This window comes from Halictus rubicundus, chromosome 16 (assembly GCF_050948215.1).
Source record: "Halictus rubicundus isolate RS-2024b chromosome 16, iyHalRubi1_principal, whole genome shotgun sequence".
NCBI lineage: Eukaryota > Metazoa > Arthropoda > Insecta > Hymenoptera > Halictidae > Halictus > Halictus rubicundus.
This window is the reverse complement of record NC_135164.1, coordinates 7,399,180-7,422,148: the sequence shown is the minus strand read 5'-3', so window position 1 is coordinate 7,422,148 and position 22,969 is coordinate 7,399,180. Positions and strand designations below refer to the sequence as shown.

Sequence of the window (22,969 nt, the reverse complement as noted above, 5' to 3'; positions counted from 1 at the left end):
GAACACGTCCTTCATTTCGTTTCATTTCACGTAGCACACACGGCAGAACGGACGGCGGCTACGAACCGAGCCCGTGGCAAAACCAAGACGCAAGATAAACGCCGCTTCCACGCTCCTTCAGTTTTCGACTTGCTCGATCCACCGTGGATCCTGGGTTTACGCCGGCCGAATGCGGGTCAAGGTTGGAAATCGCTGCAAAGATGTACTTGCTGTAAGACCGGTTGCGTGTGCCATGTCAAATTCGGTGGAAAATTGTGCGCTTCGAATTCCATCAGCGGCAGGAAAACTGACACGCTCAAGTCGGGAATATTAATGCTAAAATGACAAATCATGCGAGCAAACTCCACACAGTTCATCCACTCGAAATAATGCAAACGCCTTCTTCCTAAACAGCAAAATACTATACCAACCCTTTACAGACGGCGACTTTCTTGTAAAATATTTGTCTGCGAGAACCAGATCATACTTCGAACTCTCGTGTATCAAATAAAAGCTTTTGCTATTTAAATAATCATACTATTTGTATATAACCCTAACGATGCAGACAGGTGAGCTCAGTTTCGCCTATATGTCGACGTACGTCCTCAAAGGCTTAATATATGGGTTTCTAAAGAGTGTCCCAAAATGACCTGACATTTTAAATTGCGCGCCATTTTTTGTGGCGAACATAAATTACTAATCTTTGGCAACTGGCATCAGGAAGTATTGAGGTTTAGTCATGGAGAATTGCACGATCGAGCAACGCATAGAAATTGTGAAAATTCACTACGAAAATGTCCGTTTTTGAAAAGCAATCCGCCGCGGCGATGTGAATTGGCCACCAAGATCGTGCGATTTGACGCCATTGGACTATTTTCTTTGGGGTTTTCTGAAAGGAAAAGTGTATGCCAATGATTATTAACAATTATGCCGAACCGTTATCGAAAATTTCGTGAAAAGAGTGAACGAGTTTGCAAGCAGAGACGAGGCGGCCATTTATCAGATATTGTGTTCCACACATAACCTCCATGTTTGTACGTTGTTTTGAAATAAAAACATTCATACTTTTCAAAAAGATACGTTTTATTAATAAATGAAAATGTCAGGTCGTTTTGGGACACCCTTTATTAGACTTATATTAGATAAATTAATAATTATATTAGAAGAACGTTTATCTTGAAGAACTGTTACGCAAAGCTGAAATTTCGAACTACGTTACACTGTTCGATCAATTTTTCCACTGTGGAAAAAGGGATCAACATTCCTGTCATAGGTTAGTACAATGTTCTTTTCCGCGTCAATCAATTTAACCTTGCGTCAAGCGCAATTGATCAAATTGATACACGTCGAACAGTGTCGTCTCGAGTGTATTTAACTCTGTCACGTTTAAATTATACCTATTTCTCGTATCGCTCATCGAGCGTGAGGTGTTCAGCAGAATTCTCGACTTTTTAATAAAACAAATCAATAATGTCTGTCGTTAACTTAGCATTAGCGTTAGAGACAAATTAATACGTAAGAATGGGTATAGTTATGACTGATTATACATATAATCGACTGTGGATAAAATTCATTAAAGTGTTCAGAAAATGTGAGTAAAATCAAATGTTCAATCGATTAATACCGATCTTGATCGGTTTGATGATCAATGAATGGCAATGCGTTGGACAATACATGTGCTTCCTCCCACCGGTTACGATCGGAGTGAAATTGGTGTTTTAAAGAATATTACGAAATACGCACACGAACCTTCTTAAGAATCGGTCTAGATCGATACGGGTCAAGGTTAAGGCATCGCAACTGACCTTCTGAAACGGTAATCCGAGGTATCGGAACCAAAGCTTCAGCTAATTACATGCATAACTATTAGTTTCTTTTGTAAGTCGTTCATACCTTAAAAGAATACTCCTCCTATGCTCGATTTGTTTAACACTAGAACTTTTATTCCAATATTTACATAAAGTTGCTTACTTTCTCCTTAATTTCTGCATTATTAACTGAAAAGTACTTTATAATGTATTAAAAATGTACTTTGTAATTTATTATACACTATAATATTATATAATTCGACGATGTCTGAGTACGTACCAATATGGCGGCGCCCACACCAGTCAAAAACGCGCATAACTTTTGAACCCCTGAATTCCTCACATTAAAATTTGGATTTCCGGAATTTTCTCGCCAAGATCTACAGGATTATATTTAAAAAAAGTAAAAAATTTCTGGGTTGCTAAGATGGAGTTCCAACATTGGACTAATTTAATACTTAACGAGATTCGAAGGTGTTGCGAAAAGTCTCGGTACTACAATATTATTTTATACGGTCTGTAACAAACTAAAATGAAATTTGGATCACGGAAGCAAACGGATAAATTTCGTTCGCAGATGTCGACTGTCTACCATTGTTCGATCGTTAGATTCGCCGAATGGGAAAGTCTCGCACGGCGATCGACGTTTATACGTTCCATGGTAAAGTGACCTTTTCAACTATAATCGGAAATGAAGAAAGAAACTCCGATTGCGTAAAAGGTGTCATCGGTTGATCGTCACTAGCGACGTGCAGGTGTAGCAGGGGAGGTAGAGGGTGTCGGTGCACACCCGTAATCGGCATCTCGTTATGCAAGAAGTAACGATGCGAAAATCACTCATGCGGTGCCTATCTACGCAAGGACATTCTCAGAGACAAAGTTTTCAGCTGTTGCGTTGTAATCAGCGGTTTGTGCAATGTTAACGACCTCGACAATGGGGACAGATACGCGGCCAATTATTGCCGGGTATGCCAGCGTACGCCGCATAGATAATTAATTCATGTCCACATATAATAACCAGCACGATCGGCGACCCTTCTAACAATTATATTGTTCCACGACGAGATACGATTCAGATAATAGTCTCGGAGCGTTATTCCTTTCACTGACAATCAAGACCAACGACGCGGCAACCATTTAACGACCGTATCCTGGAAACGATTTCTTAAATTCATCGATCGAGATTTCTAGCGGATCTTTTATAGTTCAGCTACCGTCTTAGTCTTTGCTAACCATTTGTCAGACGCGATCGATCAAGTCGATCGCACGCCAAACGATTTCGCTTCGTATTCTCCAGCGGGATGCTGGCATATTTCCATTGTACTTGGAGATAAAAAAACTCGTGGAACTTCTAGATAGGAGAACGGCTTGCTATTATAAATTCTAATGGGAGTGGACAAAGAGTAATTCTTGATGGCAAAAATGTTTATTTTAATGAAACTTGTGAAATACAAAAATCAAAATCTTTCTATTACTGGCCTACACAGTAGCCTAGACTGGGCTGTTGTTTATTTTAAATATTTATTTTATTACAATGAGATCGACGGTCTGGATGTCTCGTTTATTTGTAATATTTACTTATATAATTCACAGTCCAATCCTTGTTTACGTTATATCGACGCAAATTTCTCAGTTCTATATTAATTTCAAAAAACACTACAACAAATATACCTCACCAATTTTATTATTTATTTTATTTACTGTACCTCCCAGCTGGAATTGATGGAACAGATGTGCATGGCTAACGTGTACGCGCTATTTGTCCTGTACAAGATCTCGTTAGACCTCTAATGAAACGCGAGTTTTTACGCGAGAACTCTATATGGTGGAAATCATGGACAGGATACGCATTCATCCTCCGCAAGGTAGGAACTAACGATTACGAAATTTTTCGTCGGTCTAATTTCATACCGATGCGATGCAAGAAATACACTGACACAGTTTAAACCACTGCTCCAGTAAGGAGACATAGCTCTTGCATAAGCTTCATCGATGCACAAGTCACCATTGAAAACATTGCAAGAAATCAATCTCGTTTCCTCATTGCTTGCGATTTCCATCCTTCGCATAAACACCGATAGTCGTTAAAGAGGCATTCTGATCATATCTGTATAGTATGCTAACTCTTCTTAGGCATGCATCTATATCAGATAACTCTTTGAAGCATGGGAATGTTACTAATGTCCCACCTCTATGCGTTATGGAACATTTTTTGTTCCAGCTCGGAAAATTACTTGCAGCACAGCGATTTATATAGAATCGCGCATATTTATTATATTTCCCTAATAATTTCAATAAATATATTGTTATGATTTTATGGGAATAAAATGTTTGTCCAACATGGACCTTTTTAATTTTTTTAAATTCACAAAGTAATTTAGTTCCGATAGACTTTATTCTTTATTCTTTTATTGTTAGTGAGTATAGTTTCGACAATAAAATTAACAGTACAGTGAATTCTCGATATATGTCAACAACATATTGTCAGCGTCATGTATCGTCCAGGAGGCATACCTGAGGCGTGTTATGTTTACATACCTCGGCGTCCGAGGACTCTTGAGTAGAGGGGATTATTCCGCGACGTTTATCATCCAGGGCTTGGCGACATATATAGAGAAATATGATGTGACATGACAAACATCATCTACACCATGGACCGGTGGAAGATAATCATAAACTGTGACTTTTTAGCACCTTCTGTCGTCCGTTTTAATAGGTAATGTTTGGAAAGTTTTTCAACACGAATTATCCAACTTATCAATTTGAAATTTCGTGGGTTTGTTAAGTAACACTTCCGGAGTATGCTAAATTTGTTTCAAGTAAGAGCAATGTACTTCTTTGAAATTATAGCAGATATACAACAGGAAATGTGTTATACGTACAGCTAATCACCTACTCCAAAACCACATGATACACCTTTCTCTTCCTCGAAAAATTGTTGCAAGACTGCATTTGCATTTTTTCATGCCTCTTCCCTGCAAGTGTAATTTGCTGATCCTCGCAATTATCTGCAAACGATATGGCTGTCGTTCTAATTACAATTCCCATTACGGAAGTTGTTTTTAAAACCACATAGTAGCCACCGTTAAATATTCTCGATGCCAAGCGTGCAACCTTTTTTCATTTATTTTACACATGCTTTCGTGCAAAACGCCGAAGCAAATTATTAAAACAACTCATTACTTGACAAATCTTAACATATTGGTTCGTTCGGAAAGTAATTTTGTTTTTCGTGTAAAGATGGCACTGCTTCCATTTGTTATTGCTTAACCTTATTCTGAGTCGCAAAATCATTGTATATCTTGACAGCTGACGTTTCGGACGTCATTTCGTGCCTTGTAGTGCTTCGTAACCTCTCAAGCATTTTTTTTTTTTGGTCGTCGTATCAAATATGGAAAATCAAAGTGAGCATGCATTTCTGTCAGAATTTGCTTTTTTATTTATAGATACATTTTTTAATTATTTTACATGTGCTTTTATCACCGCAAGGGTAAGAATGCAGTGCAAGTACGGAAAATGTTGTGTGCTGTTTACGGAGAGGATGTGCCATTGGATTACCATTTATTTCGTGCTCTTCAACACTCCTTAAGCGGTTTTCATTTCAAATGAAGGCGTCAAATGTCGTAACTTAAGTATAACTCACTTTTTGGCTAATAAAAAATAGGAATTCTACGAGCACGGGATCTCGAAGTTGCCCGAAAGATGGCAAACGGTCGTAGAACAAAATGGTCCCTACATCACCGAGTAAAACTTCGAAATAGCGACAAATCGTCGTTCATTTTCCCGTTAAAAAAAACGAAATTACTTTCCAAACAAGCCAATATTTTTCGTACGATAGAATCTACAGTTCGATAGTGATCATTCCACTCGTCTGTCAGATCGAACACACGTATTTAAGTAACTTTGTTGAAGAGCTCGGTTCGTTTATCAAATGACTCACCCTGGCAAATAATTTAAAACACGTCTGCCTAAATTCATAAACTCCGAATCTGTTGATCCTGATTAGAATATCATGTTGAGACGATTCTGAGAATATGAACGAAATGATTGAATATATGGCCAGTACTTTGTCATTCGCGTCGATGACCGCTAGCAGGTAGTCATAGTGGGAAGTACGCGTTTCATTCAAGAACGAGTTTTTCGGACGTTTCGTAGAATCTCCTATAATCGCGGCAATAAATATTCACGAAATAAATGTTCCGAAGACATTGCAAATAATGCGATTAATCATCCGTTGAATTTTTACCTCTATGCATTTAGCATTTGAATGCGTCAACGTTCACTGAAATCTAATTTAAGGAACAAAATTCAACAACGCTGACGTATTAATGCATAGCCTAATCGCTCTATTTCTTCATTTCTGCGTAGAAATTTTTTAAATAACACACAAAATAACCAGTATCATTTGTTCTTATTAAACTTTCATTTACTAGGTTACCAATAAATGTACATACGTTTCGGATAATCTTTTTTATTAAAAATTCATATTTGTTTTAGCAAAAATAAACATACTCTTTCTCCTCTTAGGCTTTCTTCAAATTTTCACATTTTCTCCTTGCACACCTCGCTCTCAAATTTTCTATTTTCGTTTCCTCTCTCATCATACATTCCGGTGGCACCCATTTTAATCCTAGCGCCCATCTTATGTATCTTTCTTGCATCGCTTCCATTTTCCTTCTTTCCTCTCATACCTCCACTCCATATCTTATGGCCTTATCAGAGCGTCAAAAAACCACTTTCCCTTTGTAGTTGTTCCTAAAATATCTTTTCCTTATACCTCACACCTTCCTCACAACACTTCCTCCTTTCCTTATTCTGTCTTCCATCTACCTCTCTTGTCCTTCGTTCCCCTTGAATATATACCCTAGATATTTCATTTCCTCCACCTGTTCCACCGTTCCTTCCCCCACCTCCATACTTTTTTCCCCTGCTTTAAATCGCTCAACTTTAATCACGCATAACTTTTGAACAAGTGAATTCCTCGCCTTAAAACTTCGATTTTCAGCATGTTCTCGTCAAAATGCACAGGCTTATATATTAAAAAGTTAAAAACCTCTGGGTTGCCAACGTGAACTTTAACCGGTAGCTAAACTCCACGGTTCAGTTACTATTCAATATATCCTTCCTAACTGGAAGATACAAAATGTCATTGTCAGATTACATCATTCAACAAGTAATCTTCATCATAATTTTTGTCGGTAACATGGTCACTCTACCGTTCAACTATTGTTACCACTAACAAATAAACAAACACAGGTTTCACTTGACTCGAGGATCCGTTGAATCGAGTATATCGACTCTGATCGGACAGCTCTACTAATCCCGTCGCGTCGCAGGTGACCAAAATAATTTCGACTCAAGGCAATCCGGTGTTCAGTTCCGCGACAGAGACATTCTCGCTAAACGAAAGAAATCAAATTCCAGCGAAACAGATAAACGCATTTGGGAGTGTTGCGAAACGCGGCCGACATTGTTCGACACGGCCGTGCTGAACGGGACCCCATGAATCGCGTAATCGGCACTGTCGTGTTAACCGCGATATATCGGCGGTTCTATCGCAAGAAAGCGCGCGTTTATTAACACGATAGCGAATCGCGGAAGTCCGTGAGCGCGTTGTCGTGAGTGCCGGGGAGTGGGCCGGCACGTAGCCGTTCGAAAAAAATTTACATCGAATTGTATCTACGCTTGAACCAGAAATACGACCCTGGTACCTTGCCCGGTCATTTCTCCGATATGCGTGAGAACGTTACGGTTGCTCGTGTCGCTCTAAAAAAGTCTACAATTCTTTTCACCGTCCGCTGCGATTTATGACTGGCAGAAATGTGAAGCGAATCTCGCGCCGGTAACGAGTTTCGCGATCCTTGCGTATCCTGTGACGGGTCTCACATTCAACGTTCGTGTAATACAAGCGCATTTTGGTAACTCCTGAAGTTAAAACAAAATTTGAAACTCTGCACAAACGCGGTTATGCATTACTAACGAAAATGTGCAGTTGGAAATTGAAACAGTGAAACAGTTGAGAGAATTTGGGGTTGAAAAAAGATTACACGTGGCTCAGACAAATTTCATTTTGTATCAATATTCGCAGTCTAGGGTAAGGGACCCAATTACTGTGCCTATATTAACTATACCTATGTTTAAAACATGATGAATATTAAAAAAGGAAATTTTCATAAAAATCAGTTAACATATGTGTTACCTCTTTTTTAATATTTTGCTTCAAAAAGTAAGTATAATTAATATAGGCACAGTGATTGGTATCCCCACAGTAATTGTGTCGCTTGCCCTATTTGTGCCATTCTCGTTCTGATCAAAATGAAGCGTTTGTGAATTTGTTGAATACTGCTGTATTATTTGCAACTGTTATCTTCCTTCAGGAACCGTAAACAAAAAAAGGTTGAAACGCAGATTCCGTTTTTATTTGCCAAGTCCATAGCCACTACTTAAAGTGAGCTAATTTCTCATCGAAGATTTTGCATAACTGTAATTCAAATTAATCCATTAATGGTAGGAATCAATTAATATATAATAGTGTGAGCAAGCCCATAATTCTTCGCGAGACGATTCGCTTCGGGCAAGCATTAATCCCACGATGTAACAATGATCAAAAGAATAAAACAAAGAGGTGAAAGAAAAAACGGTGGGAATATATTAATTTCCATAATCCTCCGTGTGTCCGTGTTCATAAAAACACGTTGTTCCGAATAAACGATTACGGCCGATATTCTTTTTATTTCCATTCGCCGAGCGTTCATGTTTGCATGTATGCGTCCAGTATTTTATTACAACCATGATCGGTCCTTGGTGTTTTGCATAAGTAATTTTTTATATGGAGCGGTTTCGGCTTTCGCGAGCGTGGACTGTCACCGTTATTTTTAACCGGTAAAGAGCCAATTGCATTCTAACCGGAGTTATCAGAAGTATGAGAATTCAGAATGGATACTTTTCCGTGAAATATTTCCATAGTGCCATCCACCCACGCACGCCGACAAAAAAACAAGCCACATAAAGCAGGAGGTTATTTATTGGAAGACGAAATCGATTCACGGTAGACAATCTGGAACCTCGTCATCGGATATGATACAAAAGAAGTTTAACTTTACCTCAAGAAACCAAAAATTTCTAACTTTTTTCCATGTAATCCTGTGGATTTTGCCGAGAAAATGACGAAAATCCAAGTTTCAATCCTAGGAGATCATTAGTTCAAAACTTCCGCTAGTATCTAGCAGCTCCGCTCAACGGTCACTGCATACCAACATGGCGGCGCCCTTGCCTGTCAAAAACGCTCGAAACCGCACATCTTTACACACGTATATCTTTTGAACTAGTGATCTCCTAGAATTGAAACTTGGATTTTCGGCATTTTCTCGCCAAAATCTACAGGACAACATGAAAACGTTAAAAATTTGTGCATGTGCGGTAAAGTTGTGCTCAGGTAAAGTTTTACCAAGAAGTTTTCTGCATTAACGACTTCTCGTCAATTATAAATCATATTTGTTGATGGAAGAAGATAACACTTTTGTCTAAAGCTATGGCTACACCGAAGCAACCCCGAGCGACGTCTTCAAGATACATGTAACATTGTTGTTGCATCAGCGTGGACATAGTTTACGAATTTGAGTTATGGGTCGAATTATAAAAGCGACAGTATGAATTAGCCAACATCGAATCCGGAAAGAGTTTAATAACCTCGGATCTGCATTGCTGTCTCTAAATTGTGGCCATGTTCTGTGCCATCGCGGAGATTTATATTAATATTCATATTAATTGTACGCTTGTCGTCAGTGATGAATACATAAAGTGAAGTCCACATCTGTAAGCTAATGAAAATAATTTGAATATTCCGTTGTACAAATTTACTAATTTTAAGGTGGAAAATGTAGAATATAGAAAATACAAACTTTGTTCTCATACTGAAGAAAAGTTGTTGAACAATTTGTTACGAGAAGCGAATCAGAAAAACTGTTACACAACTTGAAACGTAAAATTCATGTAAGATGCAAATTAAAGTGTGCTGTTGAACGTTTCGCCGTAAGTTTGTTTCGTATAAGAAGTTAATACATTATTAACAATCCGACGCGAAGATATTTTTGTATAATTCAGCACTTATTTAAATATCGAGAATATGTGTTTCAGAATAATCACTATACTGCATACAAATCGAAAACGGTGAAAACATTGAAAGAATTTAAAAATACTATATTATTTTCGATAAAATTATTAAGAAAACAAGTGAAGCTTCTGTATCTCACAATTGACACAATTTTTATTTTGCACGAAACGACGCAGTTCAACCACATTCTATAAATATTTAATTCGACAACTTCAATGGAGCTTACAAAAACTGGACAAGATTCCCTGGATAGCTAGCGTTAATTAAAAAAATTGCAACGGCGGGTAATGCATAATAAACTAATTGTAAGCGGTTCATAAGGAATTCCGTGGCTATTAGTCGCGTACAAGGTATTACACATTTGCGGTCTTATGCGCATTATCTCCGCGCGATTTAATTAGAATCTGATAGCCAATTGCGCAGAGCGTTCAGCTCGCGTCATCAAGGGATTCTTCGTAAATTGATGCTCGACTTTCCGGCTGTTAGAGGCTCGCAGTGCGGTGGTAACGACGGCTACTCGAGATTTCAATAAAAATGATTTCCGGACTCCTTGAGGTACGGCCGTCGTACCGTGCGATCCAGAAAAGTGCATCAAGGTAATGAAATTCCCATGATCGGTAATGTTACGTTTGCCTGTGGAGTGAATCATACGTATACACGCGCACACGCATAGATCATGCTCGTTTCGTTTTGTACGCGACCCTGAGAGAGTCCGAAGACGGGGGACATTCCGTGCGAACGTTGACGATCCACCGAATGATTTCCTACTATTAAAGATGGAATAAAAGATTGAATTCGGTTGTTTCTCCGAACAAGCGTGTACATGCAGGCGCGTTTTCCTTGTTCCCGCAACTTCCGCGTTCCCAATTAATTACGACCGGAGATCGTGCAGTTCTGCGTTGAACGATAATTGATACATGTTAATACTTGAAACATTTTATTTCCCACAAATATCTGCAGTCTAATTATCAGGAATCGATTCCCGTGAAATAATTATGTATTATTATATTTGGGGATTATCCTGTTCTTCCTTCGATATGCGAGAATATACAGTGGCGACCATATACTTACGTACAGTTAATAAAATTAAATATTATTTCCCGTACACTTATACGTTAAACGAGTATATGAAAATCAATTATATTTTCTATAAGTTCACAATATATATGGTAAGATATGAAAATAGTTTTCCTTAATTTACTGTAATTAGAACAAAATATTTACAAAATACTTATTATTACTATTACTTATTATTATATTATTATTATTACTATTGATTACGAAATCGGTCAAAGTTCTGCTGCAGATGTGTACATCAGGGTCTGACACTCTTAAATTGTTGATTTCCGTGGAAACAGGTCAGGTTTTAAAGTTGAAATATGAAGTGTACGTAAGTGTATGGCGGCCACGTGTGTTTTCCAAAGATGATCGAAGGCGTTGTCAATGCGATTGTCCTCGCGAATGGCCATGGATTCGGAAAGGCTGTTATGACTTCTGTCGGGTTGTCGTATGGGAGAAAGTGGAGTGCGTTAGTACCGAATAAGCGTATCACCTTGTTCGCAGTTGCTGCCCATGAGGCTCGTGAACGACAAGAACGACATTAACAACCGGTACGCGATCTTTGCAGTTGCCTCGTAAACGGAATTAAGATGTTATTTGAAGGTCGTGAAACATCGGCGAGAGAGCACGCATCATTCTGTTCACCTGTTGCTTAGCGACCGTTAAACGAACTTTCATCGCTACCGAAAAATAGTGATAGTAAACCAGCCGAGTAAGTGAAATTCGAACCAGTTCACCGAGAACAAGAAGACGGGGAATCAAGGCGTCTTCACGCTTCTCCGGTTCGACGAATTTTTTCGTAAAACGTTTTGGAAAGGAGCCAGTTATATATCTTCTTAATTATTCTCTCAATTAAATACTTCGTACGGTTCCCGTATGATTAATTTACGACGATCGAGCTGATAGGTGTCGTGACAAGGAAATAAATTACAGAACTATGAATGTATTCGTGACTTACTTGAGATATGCATACTTATCGTGGGGAATAGAATGCGCAACTCGATTACGGCAGACAGCGGACAAAGTGCCTAACAGTTTCTGCGGCTTATTGTTAGAAGAAACTGCGAATAATGTAGATATCATTCGGATAGATCGACGCCGCAATAGTCTATGGTAAGTATCGTGAGGCATTAAAAATGCATGATCAAATAAGGAGGTCAGGAAACCGCTCTACTTCAATTGGGAGAATAGTTACAAGAAAAATTCAACTATCAAGTTTTATACTACTTAGTAGTACTGAATTTCGTATAGAAATAACTGTTTGTTAAGTTATTCCGTTCCTTTTTAACGTGCTTAATCACTACAGTAAAGTCCTTGATCTAAGTCCAATCCTCGGGTCCGTGCTGTGACATAGATCGCGAAGAAAAGGACAGCGCGTGTAAACACTGCATACCGTCAATTAAACCACTAAATACGGTTCAAATTATATCGCGTTTGGTGTCATTTTAATCAGAAAAATGCCACGAATAAGTTGGTGAAAGTCCCATAAAAAAATAATGAAAAATAAAGAAGTTTTAAAATGGCTAACTTATTGCATCGACACAATCAATGTCAGATTTATTTTCCTTGATTTTACGTAAAAATTCAACGGTATATTGTTCAATACATTTTCTATCAAGTTCGAAGTATCACGCAAAAATAATTTTAAAGAACCTGGAAAAAAAAATACAATTAACGAAAAGTCATTCACCGATACGTATTTAATTCATGACGATTCCAAAAACGTGTGCAATGTATAGCACTGGTCTGTAATGGTAATGTATTACATAACCTTACCTGTGACATGTTGAATTCATGTAGGTACCACTCTTAGTTAATTTGATTCTAGCCACGCAATTAGAAATGAATGCTAGTGAAAACGGTTTTCCTAATAGAGTTGATTAGATTAACGATGCACTTGCAGTTTTATGTGTACAGGTAAAATATATTTCGGCGAACTAGGGTAACACCTATTTCCATTCAGGGGATGTTTCCACCCCGAGAACCGAGAGAAGGCCGTGAAAGCTAATTACTACCCTCGAGGTGCTCTGTAAACTTGCTATGTTTCACAAAAAATCGAAATTTTATTTACAGTAAAAATGTATTTAAAACGATCCGGTTTATTTTTCATCTGCCTCGTTTATTTGTATATTTTACAAATACAAAATACACACGCAGGTGCCAGGGTAATACTTTGACAATTAAAATATTAACATACAAGATATTTAAGGGATATTGAAAATATTAACTTAATATAATTCGACGATTGTTACAAATGCAAATCCAGACCCGTTATACAGAAATAACAAGAGCTTCTAAGTCGATAATTGCAAACCACTAGGATTTGCAAAACGAAGCAGAAAATGTTTCGGATTTTAATTACTTCACCTGTTCAAAGTTTTAGTATCTTAAATGATTTACGGAAGGTCCTCGAAGTTCCAAAGGTTAGTTTATATTTGTATTCGTAAGGTTATCAAGAGTGTAAGTATATTAGAACAAGTCCTTCGAGATCTGTAAAATATTAACATGGGTTCTCCCTATTGCGTAACCTTACAATTACGTAGTTATGAATCCGTATCCGCTAACTAGCTTATGCTTGCTTAGAATCAGTTATGAATCTGTCCCCACTAGCTGGTTTATGTTCCTTTTTAATTGCGGCCTCAGTAAATCATTTCATTTTTAGAATCCAATTTTAGAAGAATCCAGCTAACGAATTCAAACAGAGGAAATAAATATAGATGTTTTCAGACAATTATTGCAATGAAATGGTACACTTCAGCTAATTTATGGTACGCAGCACCATTCACATAAGCAAGGTCAGCGGATACCTCGTCGGCTATTAGGTTCAACCACTGCTATGACAGCGATGTTATAATAATCCAGTTTTGCTTTACATGGAACTTTAATTCACTTGGCAAATTTCACGCAGTTCTTCGTTAATTTATCTGAACGCGAATTATTATTAAAACGAGACAAACAGAAAATGTAGAACGCTAATACGAACCTAAAACTCTTCATAAATGTTACTAACCTACTCATGAATACATAAATAAACATCAAACATAAAATAGTTATAATGATACATCTTTAACGCTGGACATAGTTCTCAGAATTACACTAACATTTTGTCACGAAATTCCGAAAGTTTATAGCGTCACGTAATCTGCATAATTCAGTAATATAATGAAGTTTGTCACTGTACGTTCCTGTATTTTGTTGAACTATGCAATTTATAATGTCCTGAATTATGGCTAGTTTTTGTTGTTTTGTGCATGGTCCACTGATTCGTCTCATAAACATAAGCCTACTGATAACATTACAAAAATATGCTAAGTTGGTGTATTTCTTATAGAAATTAACATACCAATCTAATTGATATATTTGAAAAGTCAATCATTTATTTACTTAATTTTCTGTTATATGCTTATAACACGACCAATTCAGTTTTCTCCAAGATGAAGAGAGATATGAAAAAATCAATTGAACGAAAGATGTCATGTTTTACTTTTTGAATGTATATGGTAGCATAGTAGATGGAGACGTCTAGATGATTTCAAGGACGACACGTTATTTTATAATGGGTCCCCGTATTTATTTCCCTGTAGTCCGATAGTGTCCTGCGCTGCGAATTCATAGAGTTTAGTCACGGCACGAGAATCAGCATGTATAATGACTCGTCATCAGAACCTTTTGTTAAACTATCAAGACATTGATATATTGATGGGTCGATATGTTTATGACACCCGTCGTATATCTCTTTAGCATGGACATTAAAAAATGTAATAAAACGCATCCGAAAAAGAAATGTAAACTCATTAACGATGTGAGCAAAATCTAGTTAGATCAAAAGCCCGACAGAACGTTATCGTTAGAAATTCTTAAAAACCGGATACACGCATATTAATGAGTACATTTTATAAGCAAACGCGGTAGTCGATATCTGTTAGATCAAATGAACATTGAAATATTAGTCTGCTCGATGCGAAACGGAATCGAAGGTGCACGCCACAATGGAATTCTCTAGTAGCTTAATTTTCAATAAATATTTATAGTACAGTAATGTATAATGTATAGTTAACTGTATTATTCCAAGAGTCTTCCGTTGAGAACGGGACTTTATCTACAAAAACTTATTCAATATATTTTTTCCATTAGCATCCATTAAATGTGTTCCTGGTGATCTTAAGATATATTTTATAGTAAAATCGATGAAAATGTTGATCATTACCATATTTTATTTAATTAGTTGATTAACGAAACCAGACAATTTTTTTGAGGATTGTTGATTTAGTAGGTTGAGGATTGCTATGTTGTTACAAAAATTTTAATAAACAATGTGTAGACTGTATTATCAATACAGTAAATATTATATTTATATCGTGATTTATTTTATGAGACAAAATGTCCTGAATTATAGTATGGTTGAAAGTAGTATAATGAAGGCTACTTCCTAGTATTGTCCGAAAAGTAACATTCACATGCTTTCATTCGGACTATGAACATGAATACTTCATTTTCACTGCTGTTATAATTTATTAGTTTCTACAATCCAGTTAATTATCGTCAACTCATTTCCTAGTATCAAGAAATGCCGAACGATTAATGTTCTATCATAATTCTACGATTATTTTATAAAAATTCAAATTCGTCGTACATAATGTTTGCCCCAAAATGTAATAAAGTGTGAACCTCGTTTTACAGCTAGGTTGTTAAATGTTCCTTCACTTGGCATTTCTTTATGCAAATGATTTCGCTTCTAGATCCGTAAAATACAGTTAACAATTATGATGCAAACGTACATCGAGTGAAATACGGCCTCTGTATTTCATGGCGCCATGATGAAATGGTAATGACATTCGTAAGTCCACGAAACCGTAACGTTGCGTGTCAAACTGGCGAAAATTATGGTTCTCCGCTGACTTGTGCTGCACAAAAAATATTAAACCCGATTTTATTAAATTTTTCACCGAATACATTTTACTTTATTTCTAATTATATTTTCCTCGATGACTGAAATGTATGTCTTACGTGTTGTAAGATAGATAAAGCAACACTTTTAAATAATCTTTCGATTGTAATAAAGCTTTCAATGGTGATGGAAAACTTATGTTTGAGAATGAGTTGTATCACCAACTTTACCTAGTCCTCTACAACTTCCTAAAGGTCTAGGGGTCTTGATCCCACATTTATCAAAAGTTGTTCTATGTGAAGACACTTGAGCGTAAGAATGTTTGTGACTTGGCGATGTGGTAGTGCTGCCGCATTAGTTGATCACAATTTCTTGAAACTGGTTTCGCAGAGTGAGCCTCCGGCGTTACGTGTCTAAAATAAACAAACCTAACAGAGACCCGTTAGCGATAATGGAGCATTCGGCTATTAATGAATGGCGCTAGTCAAGAATGTTAAGTTTCCATAACACTTTATTTTTAACGATGAAAATCCGTGTTTCCAAAGAGTGAGAACTTCAAACAAAAATTATCCCATAGAAATTGGAGCGAATATCTTAAACTAAAAGGACGTGGCAGCCATTTTCCCAAACCCACTTGTCCGAAGTACCGTTTATGGTACTAGACACATCTCCGTACAGTTTCATTCGATATTCAGTAGACATTTGTCGAAGCTGATTTGACGAAATCAATTTTTAAAAACGTCTAAATTTTCAGCTTCCTTTGTTGGTAAATAAAACGAATAAAATATCTGCATCGTCGTGGCCATGATGCAACAACTTTCATCGGTTCTTGTGGATCGAGCATATTAAGCTGAAACGAGAATGAACTGCCATAGTTTGTGCATGTTGGAACGAAGTTCTGTTTACCATTTGCCGAGGTATAGCTGGTTGTAGGAAATCTCTGTGCTCGCATAAGTTTTTCGCAATGTGCTCTATTGGCGCCCGTCTCTTTCTCCTATTGGCGACGTGGTTCTGCGAGGCTCGTTGCCCTTTACTATGGGTCGTCTTCAGCTCACCAAGGAAGCCTGTTAGTCTGTTCACGACATTTACAATATGCAGGAGATGATCGAAGAAGAAGAGTGCGTTGCCATACTTCGTGGTGCGCTCAGAATATACGTATGGGAAAGTAGAGTACAGTGAAGTAACTCCCAATATTTCAAATGATTCTCAATACCTCGCTACATTCAGAAATGGTTGATATACATACATGTTTCATTCAGTTACGGTCATAAACAAAAAGAATTTCTGATTTTTATCGCGCCAAAACTGGCCTTTGGACTGTTTTGCAAGTATAACAAAATCATTCATAGAATGTTCTGAATTATTAGCCATTTTCAAAGATCAATAATCGCTAAAATACACGGATAATGAGAAAGCGATAATTACTGGAAAGTGTGCATCTGCTCACGAAAACTCTTACGCAATTTCTTTGCGTCATATGAACCGCTAATTTGCCAAATTGGTTAACTGCTTAAAAAAACTTAACTTAAGAAAAAATTAAATTAAATTTTAAAAATATATATATGTATTTAAAAATGAATGTAAAAATATAATATATTTTCACATATTAGTTGAGCATTCATGTTTCACACTAGGTTTGCGGAGCATTAAAAATGATTATTCTACGTTATTTCATAAGGATAAAAAGGATGTATCTATTCAAATATTTAGTAATTTGTATTGTAATATATGCGCGCGGAAATAAATTTGTTGCATGATTTCTCGCGGACGTACAATCTCAATAATCATTTATCAACGAATTAAAAAATTTAGTATCCGTCAAAATGGCGGGTTCCGTAAATCTAGAAATTTCCAAAAAAAAACTCGAATGGCATAATAATGAAACGGTCTTCCGGAGAATGATTAAAAATTCTTCACTTTTGACAAAGAACTGTCTCGGAAGGCAATATATTTTATATGAACTGCGTCCATCGATTTAACATCTTGTATGTTGACGTGTTTCGTTTTTTTATTATGTTTCAGTGATGTGACGCAGCCCATCAGGAATATTTTTATGCAAAATGATTCGTGCCCTTGTCCTTCTGTGCATGGCCGTTCTACCTGTTGTACGATGCCACAAGGTAAGATCATGTCAGGTACCATCGAGAGTACCAAGGACACTGTTATTCCGTGCAAGCGTTTCCTTAAAACAAAGGAGCATGTGTGTGGTACCGTGGTCTCTCGTGTCGTTAGCATGAAATGACAGGGCAGTCCGCGGAATGAGACGACACTAATTGTCAATTCGCCACTTATTATGAAGTAAATTCACGGTGCGTAAACCTAGGCTCCCGTTAGTGACGCTAATTACATTATTAGCGAACAAAAGAATTCGGTCTTCTCGGTGCCACAAAATATTCACAATATAATTAAATATGTGACAACAGTACTTACGCCCGTCGCAAGCAACAAACCGAGTGACGTTTTCAATGGGTATACAAAATCATTTTATGCAAGAAACATTCGATTAGCATCCACAGTGAACGCACAGAGAATTTTTATAATTGATACTTTGACTGTCACCGCAAAACTAAAATTTTCGAAAGCTAACGTCGACGGATTCGATTCGCCTAGAAATTTCTAAGACTCGCTTATTAGTAATCAAAAGGCAAGGTAGCCACTTGGCTATGTAATAAAAAAAAAAAAACAATGAAAGTTAAACGTGCACGTTTATCTGGTAATCAGACATAACGAATGCGAGCGGACTCCTAACGCGGCAGTTAAATTTGCTATTCAGGAAAGAAAACATGTTCGTAGTATGCATACAATTGGGAAAGTAACGTGGTGGAATGAAGTTTTCTGCAAATCCAGTTTTAAACCGCCTTCATGTCGTATTGCTTAATTTTCTGACTAATTGAGACACGTGGGCTCGAAAGTTACTGTGGTCGTGAGAATTTGTATCTCGGCAAACCAAACACCACGATTCAGAATGTAATAAGTATTAATTACTGAGTATTTACTAGCCACAGTTGAGAGTTTATGCGGGACTTTGGAAAATCTGTATTATTACATATTTTTGTGTAGCACATCTTTTCGTAGCTTCATTCATTCTTAAAAAAAAAACGAATCGTTTTTCAAATAAAATTTTAGTTTTATAACCAGCATCTTTCGAACTCATTGTACATACTAACTATTCGAAAAACACTTGCAAGAAGCAGTACCACAAAAATGTCAATAAAAATTATGGTACAGTTGTACATACCGAAATCTCAAGTTATTCGAAAAACACTTGCAAGAAGCAGTACCACAAAAATGTCAATAAAAATTATGGTACAGTTGTACATACCGAAATCTCAAGTTATAACAAATCGAGTAGTAGGGTTAGGTATCCAATTACTGTGTTGGGTGCGAATTACTGTATTAATTACACTTATTTTCAATGCATAACGAATATTAACAAAGAGATATTATATTTTTTTCATTAAAATCAGTTAAAATAATTTTTAATATTCATTATGCTTTAAAAATAAGTATAATTAATGTAGGCACAGTGATTGACACCCCCAGAGTAATAGGGTTCCCTTACCCTAATTTTTCTTGAAGAAGAACCTACAAATACGTTTAATATGGCTGCCCACAATGTCTATTGAGAACGCTTTGATGAATTTGTAGTCTGCATGATGATAGCAGCATGTTGCAAGATACAATCAGTGGAGTAAAGCACGGCTAGGTGGGAAAGTGATGACCTTATGATAAAACGCAAGTGACTATTATAGGTAATTAACTATTTATCGAAGGGAGAAGAATGCGACGTTCATCCCTTGCGATGAACTCATAATTCCATTACTTTTCATGTCACCAAATTCTTACTTCCTGATCGCGTCTAAATTGTAAGGTGCAACCATAGGTATTTCCGTGTCCAGACTTTTGAAGTCACGAACTCAATTCTCAAAGGCGATACCATTTCATTCGGCGATTAAAAGTAGTATTAATACACGGTATGCTCGGCAACCGGCAAATAGAACTAATGCAACTACTAGGAAACAGTACTTACCACTAGCCACGATCGAATTTCCTAACGTAATGAGTGAAAGTGATCGACCTTAGGAGTCTAAGTCAGCATGATAGTTAATTGCAACTCGATTTCTGTGACACGGTACGTGACTGGGTGCTCTTAAATGGTAGAAGCAGACCTTGGGCCGCGATTGGAAAACTTTAAATACACATGTACCTATTGTACAGGCCGTGTAAGAAATGAACATGCGACTAGGCCGTACGGGTATATTATGCACGTTCTTCGACAATTGCTGATCAATGTCCTCGCAATCGTTGCCAATTAGCCATGCACTTCATGGCTACAAAGGAACCTGTAATAAAGTGCATGCAGTTCCATTGTAATCTGAACTCGGCCGCGATTGATTAGTGATAGCGATTGTTAATAAATCGGAAGGAAGTGCCGCTATTTCAGCCTATTATGAAACGGCTATTTTCTAAACACTTGTACTTCCAGGTCTTCTTCGACTTCTCCTGTTCGATTTCGTAATATTTGTAAATGCGAAAGTCAATTGTCGTAAATATCCGTTGACAATGTTTACTGTTTTATGGAATAGTCAAAGTGAATAGTAAAGTGTAGGAAATATAGCAACAAATAATTAACTTTTGTTACAAAAATTTTCTGGACTGTGTTCCATTTTAAATGAACTGTGTAGTTATGTCGAAAACCATTTCCATGACGAATTCATCGACCTATAATATGTTGGCCTTCGAAGGTCGTTCAAGGTCACGCATTACCGTTTAAGGCTTACCTCCGTGAAACGTTCTCGAACTTATTCTGTGCCTCCTATATTAAAAAGGATGACCATGGACATCAGTACAATGATTTATACTATGGTAAGGGGCCCAATTACTGCGAGGGTGCCAATTACTGGTCGTATATTAATAATACCTATTTTTAAAGCATAATGAATATTAAAAGAGATATTACATTTTTTTCATTAAAATCAGTTAATATCTATGTTATAAATTTCTTTTTTAGCATTCATTATGCTTTAAGAATAAGTATGCTTAATATAAGCACAATAATTGGCACCCCACAGTAATTGCCTCATATTATGGCCACAAACCTTCATATTATCGGTAGTGATGAGTTCGTCGTGATAAGCTTCTTTTATAAAACTTGATAAGTACCCACAAGACCCCGCAAGCGTTGAAAAGTTGGTGGTGCTATTAAAAGTGACACAACATTCTGAATTTGAAAATGAGTTTAAATAATTTTAGTAACACATCGACTGGCTTTCGGTTATACAAATATTAACTTTTTGTGCTCACCGACAAATTAGTTTCCATCCTGAAATGTGGGAGCTTACGGTGAATTTCTTGTTTGTTGCAGATTCACGAACATATGACAAGGGAAGAGATGCTATCGGTGTTTCACACGGGACACGAGTCTGGTAATTACCGCGAACGAAAATAGTTTCTAGCGGTTAACGATTACTCCATTTTGAAATTTAACATCGACAATGGAATAAAACAATTTGTATTATAATAATATTTTCATTTATCTATCGTAAAAATTGTGCTAATTGTGCCGATAAATTAAATAAATTATAATACTTATCTGTTAATAATTATATTTAATCATATGTTGTACTGTGATCATAATCATTCGGCTTTTATCAATTTAAACAGAATTCAATTAATTAATTAATTACTGAATTGTATCTTGCGTGATACTAAGATCATAATTATCTAATACAATGCTAATCCAATGATAAAAATATTGTATTTATAATTGGTCTTTTTATGACACTTTTACTAACATGTTTGTAACATTTCTTTTATTAAAATGAGACCGCCATAATTCGAAGCATATTTACTTGTTCCGTTCACGATTCAGTAGAATCTCGATTATTCGAACCAATGATATAATGAAGCAATTTATGATATCTAAATTCTCCATCATCCGAGCAAATAGATAACAAAGCGGGCCGTGTGCAACACGATTTATTATACAAATCAGTAAAGATTTAATCTGACACTGCAGCTAGATAGCTGTTCTAATATTTACATAGTTATGTTCCACAGATTCGTTCGGATAATCGAAATTCTGCTGTACCGTGAAAAGTAAATAAATAAATATGGTCCAAATTGTGTCGTGTTTGGTATCATTTTAATCAGGAGAATGTCGCAAATATGTTGGTAAACTTTCCATAAAAAAATAATCAAGAATACAAAAAGTTTTGTCACTTAGTATTGTCTCGCATTAAGAAATAGTGTTTCCATACGAAATAAAAATGTCGATACCTAAGTTTTCACGTACATATACGAACACGTTATTGTGCTAAGGGAACTGGGCTCAGGTTAAATACAGTAAAATTGTAACGAAACAAATACAAAGAGAGTAGACAAGATATGCTACATTTCACATTTCAGTACCAGCATACGAAGTTGTGCCTGTCCTACATTCAGCACACAAAAGAAATACAGAAAAGCCGGAGGTACACCTAAAAGCCTTCGGAAAAGACATCGGGTTATCGCTGAAACTCACGGAAGGGTTGTTGCCAGCGAACTTGCCTATGTGGACTGTCACAAGAAACACGTCGCAACCTGACGGTCTCCACTACGAGAAGGTGACAGCTGTAAGTACTCGAAATTCGATATTTTCATCTCAATATTAGTCTTAATTGCTCGTTCCTTATTATACCTTTACGATTTTCGGCATTTTCTCACCGAAATCTACAGGATCACATAAACAAACGTTAAAAATTTCTGGTTTCCTCAGGTGAAGTTTAACCCTTGTCTTCTATTCCTAGAAAAATGATTCGAAACTATATTTGAACAAGAACGTGGCGAAATATCGCGATTTTAGGACACATTGATGGAGAAAATGGAATTAAAAAATATATTAATAAAAAGATATTGGGTTTTGCATCTGATCAAATAAATAGTACATAACTTATTTCGTGGGAGGAAGGTTCAAACAATCTTTTAACATACTTTTTTTATGCAATTGGCTAGAACAAAAATTGCAGAAATGGAAAACTAAAAAATGTATCAATTTTCCCCAGTCTCCCCTATACGCTGCTGAGATAATTAAGAAAAAAGAAGGATATTTCTAAGTGGCTCCTTTTTCTAGCGACAGATGCA

General features: G+C 36.7%; 1 protein-coding gene across 5 annotated transcripts in view; it reads left to right on the top strand.

Moving 5' to 3' along the window:
- Window positions 1-22,969, top strand: part of Sona (sol narae metalloprotease) — a 60,232-nt gene that overhangs the window by 21,854 nt on the left and 15,409 nt on the right. For all 5 annotated transcript variants that reach the window (XM_076801673.1, XM_076801674.1, XM_076801672.1 and 2 more), the window contains 3 exons: window positions 17,870-17,967; window positions 21,213-21,273; window positions 22,256-22,461. In XM_076801673.1, the coding sequence (XP_076657788.1) occupies window positions 17,908-17,967; window positions 21,213-21,273; window positions 22,256-22,461 (327 nt within the window). In that variant the 5' untranslated portion in view covers window positions 17,870-17,907. The remainder of the gene's footprint in view (window positions 1-17,869; window positions 17,968-21,212; window positions 21,274-22,255; window positions 22,462-22,969) is intronic.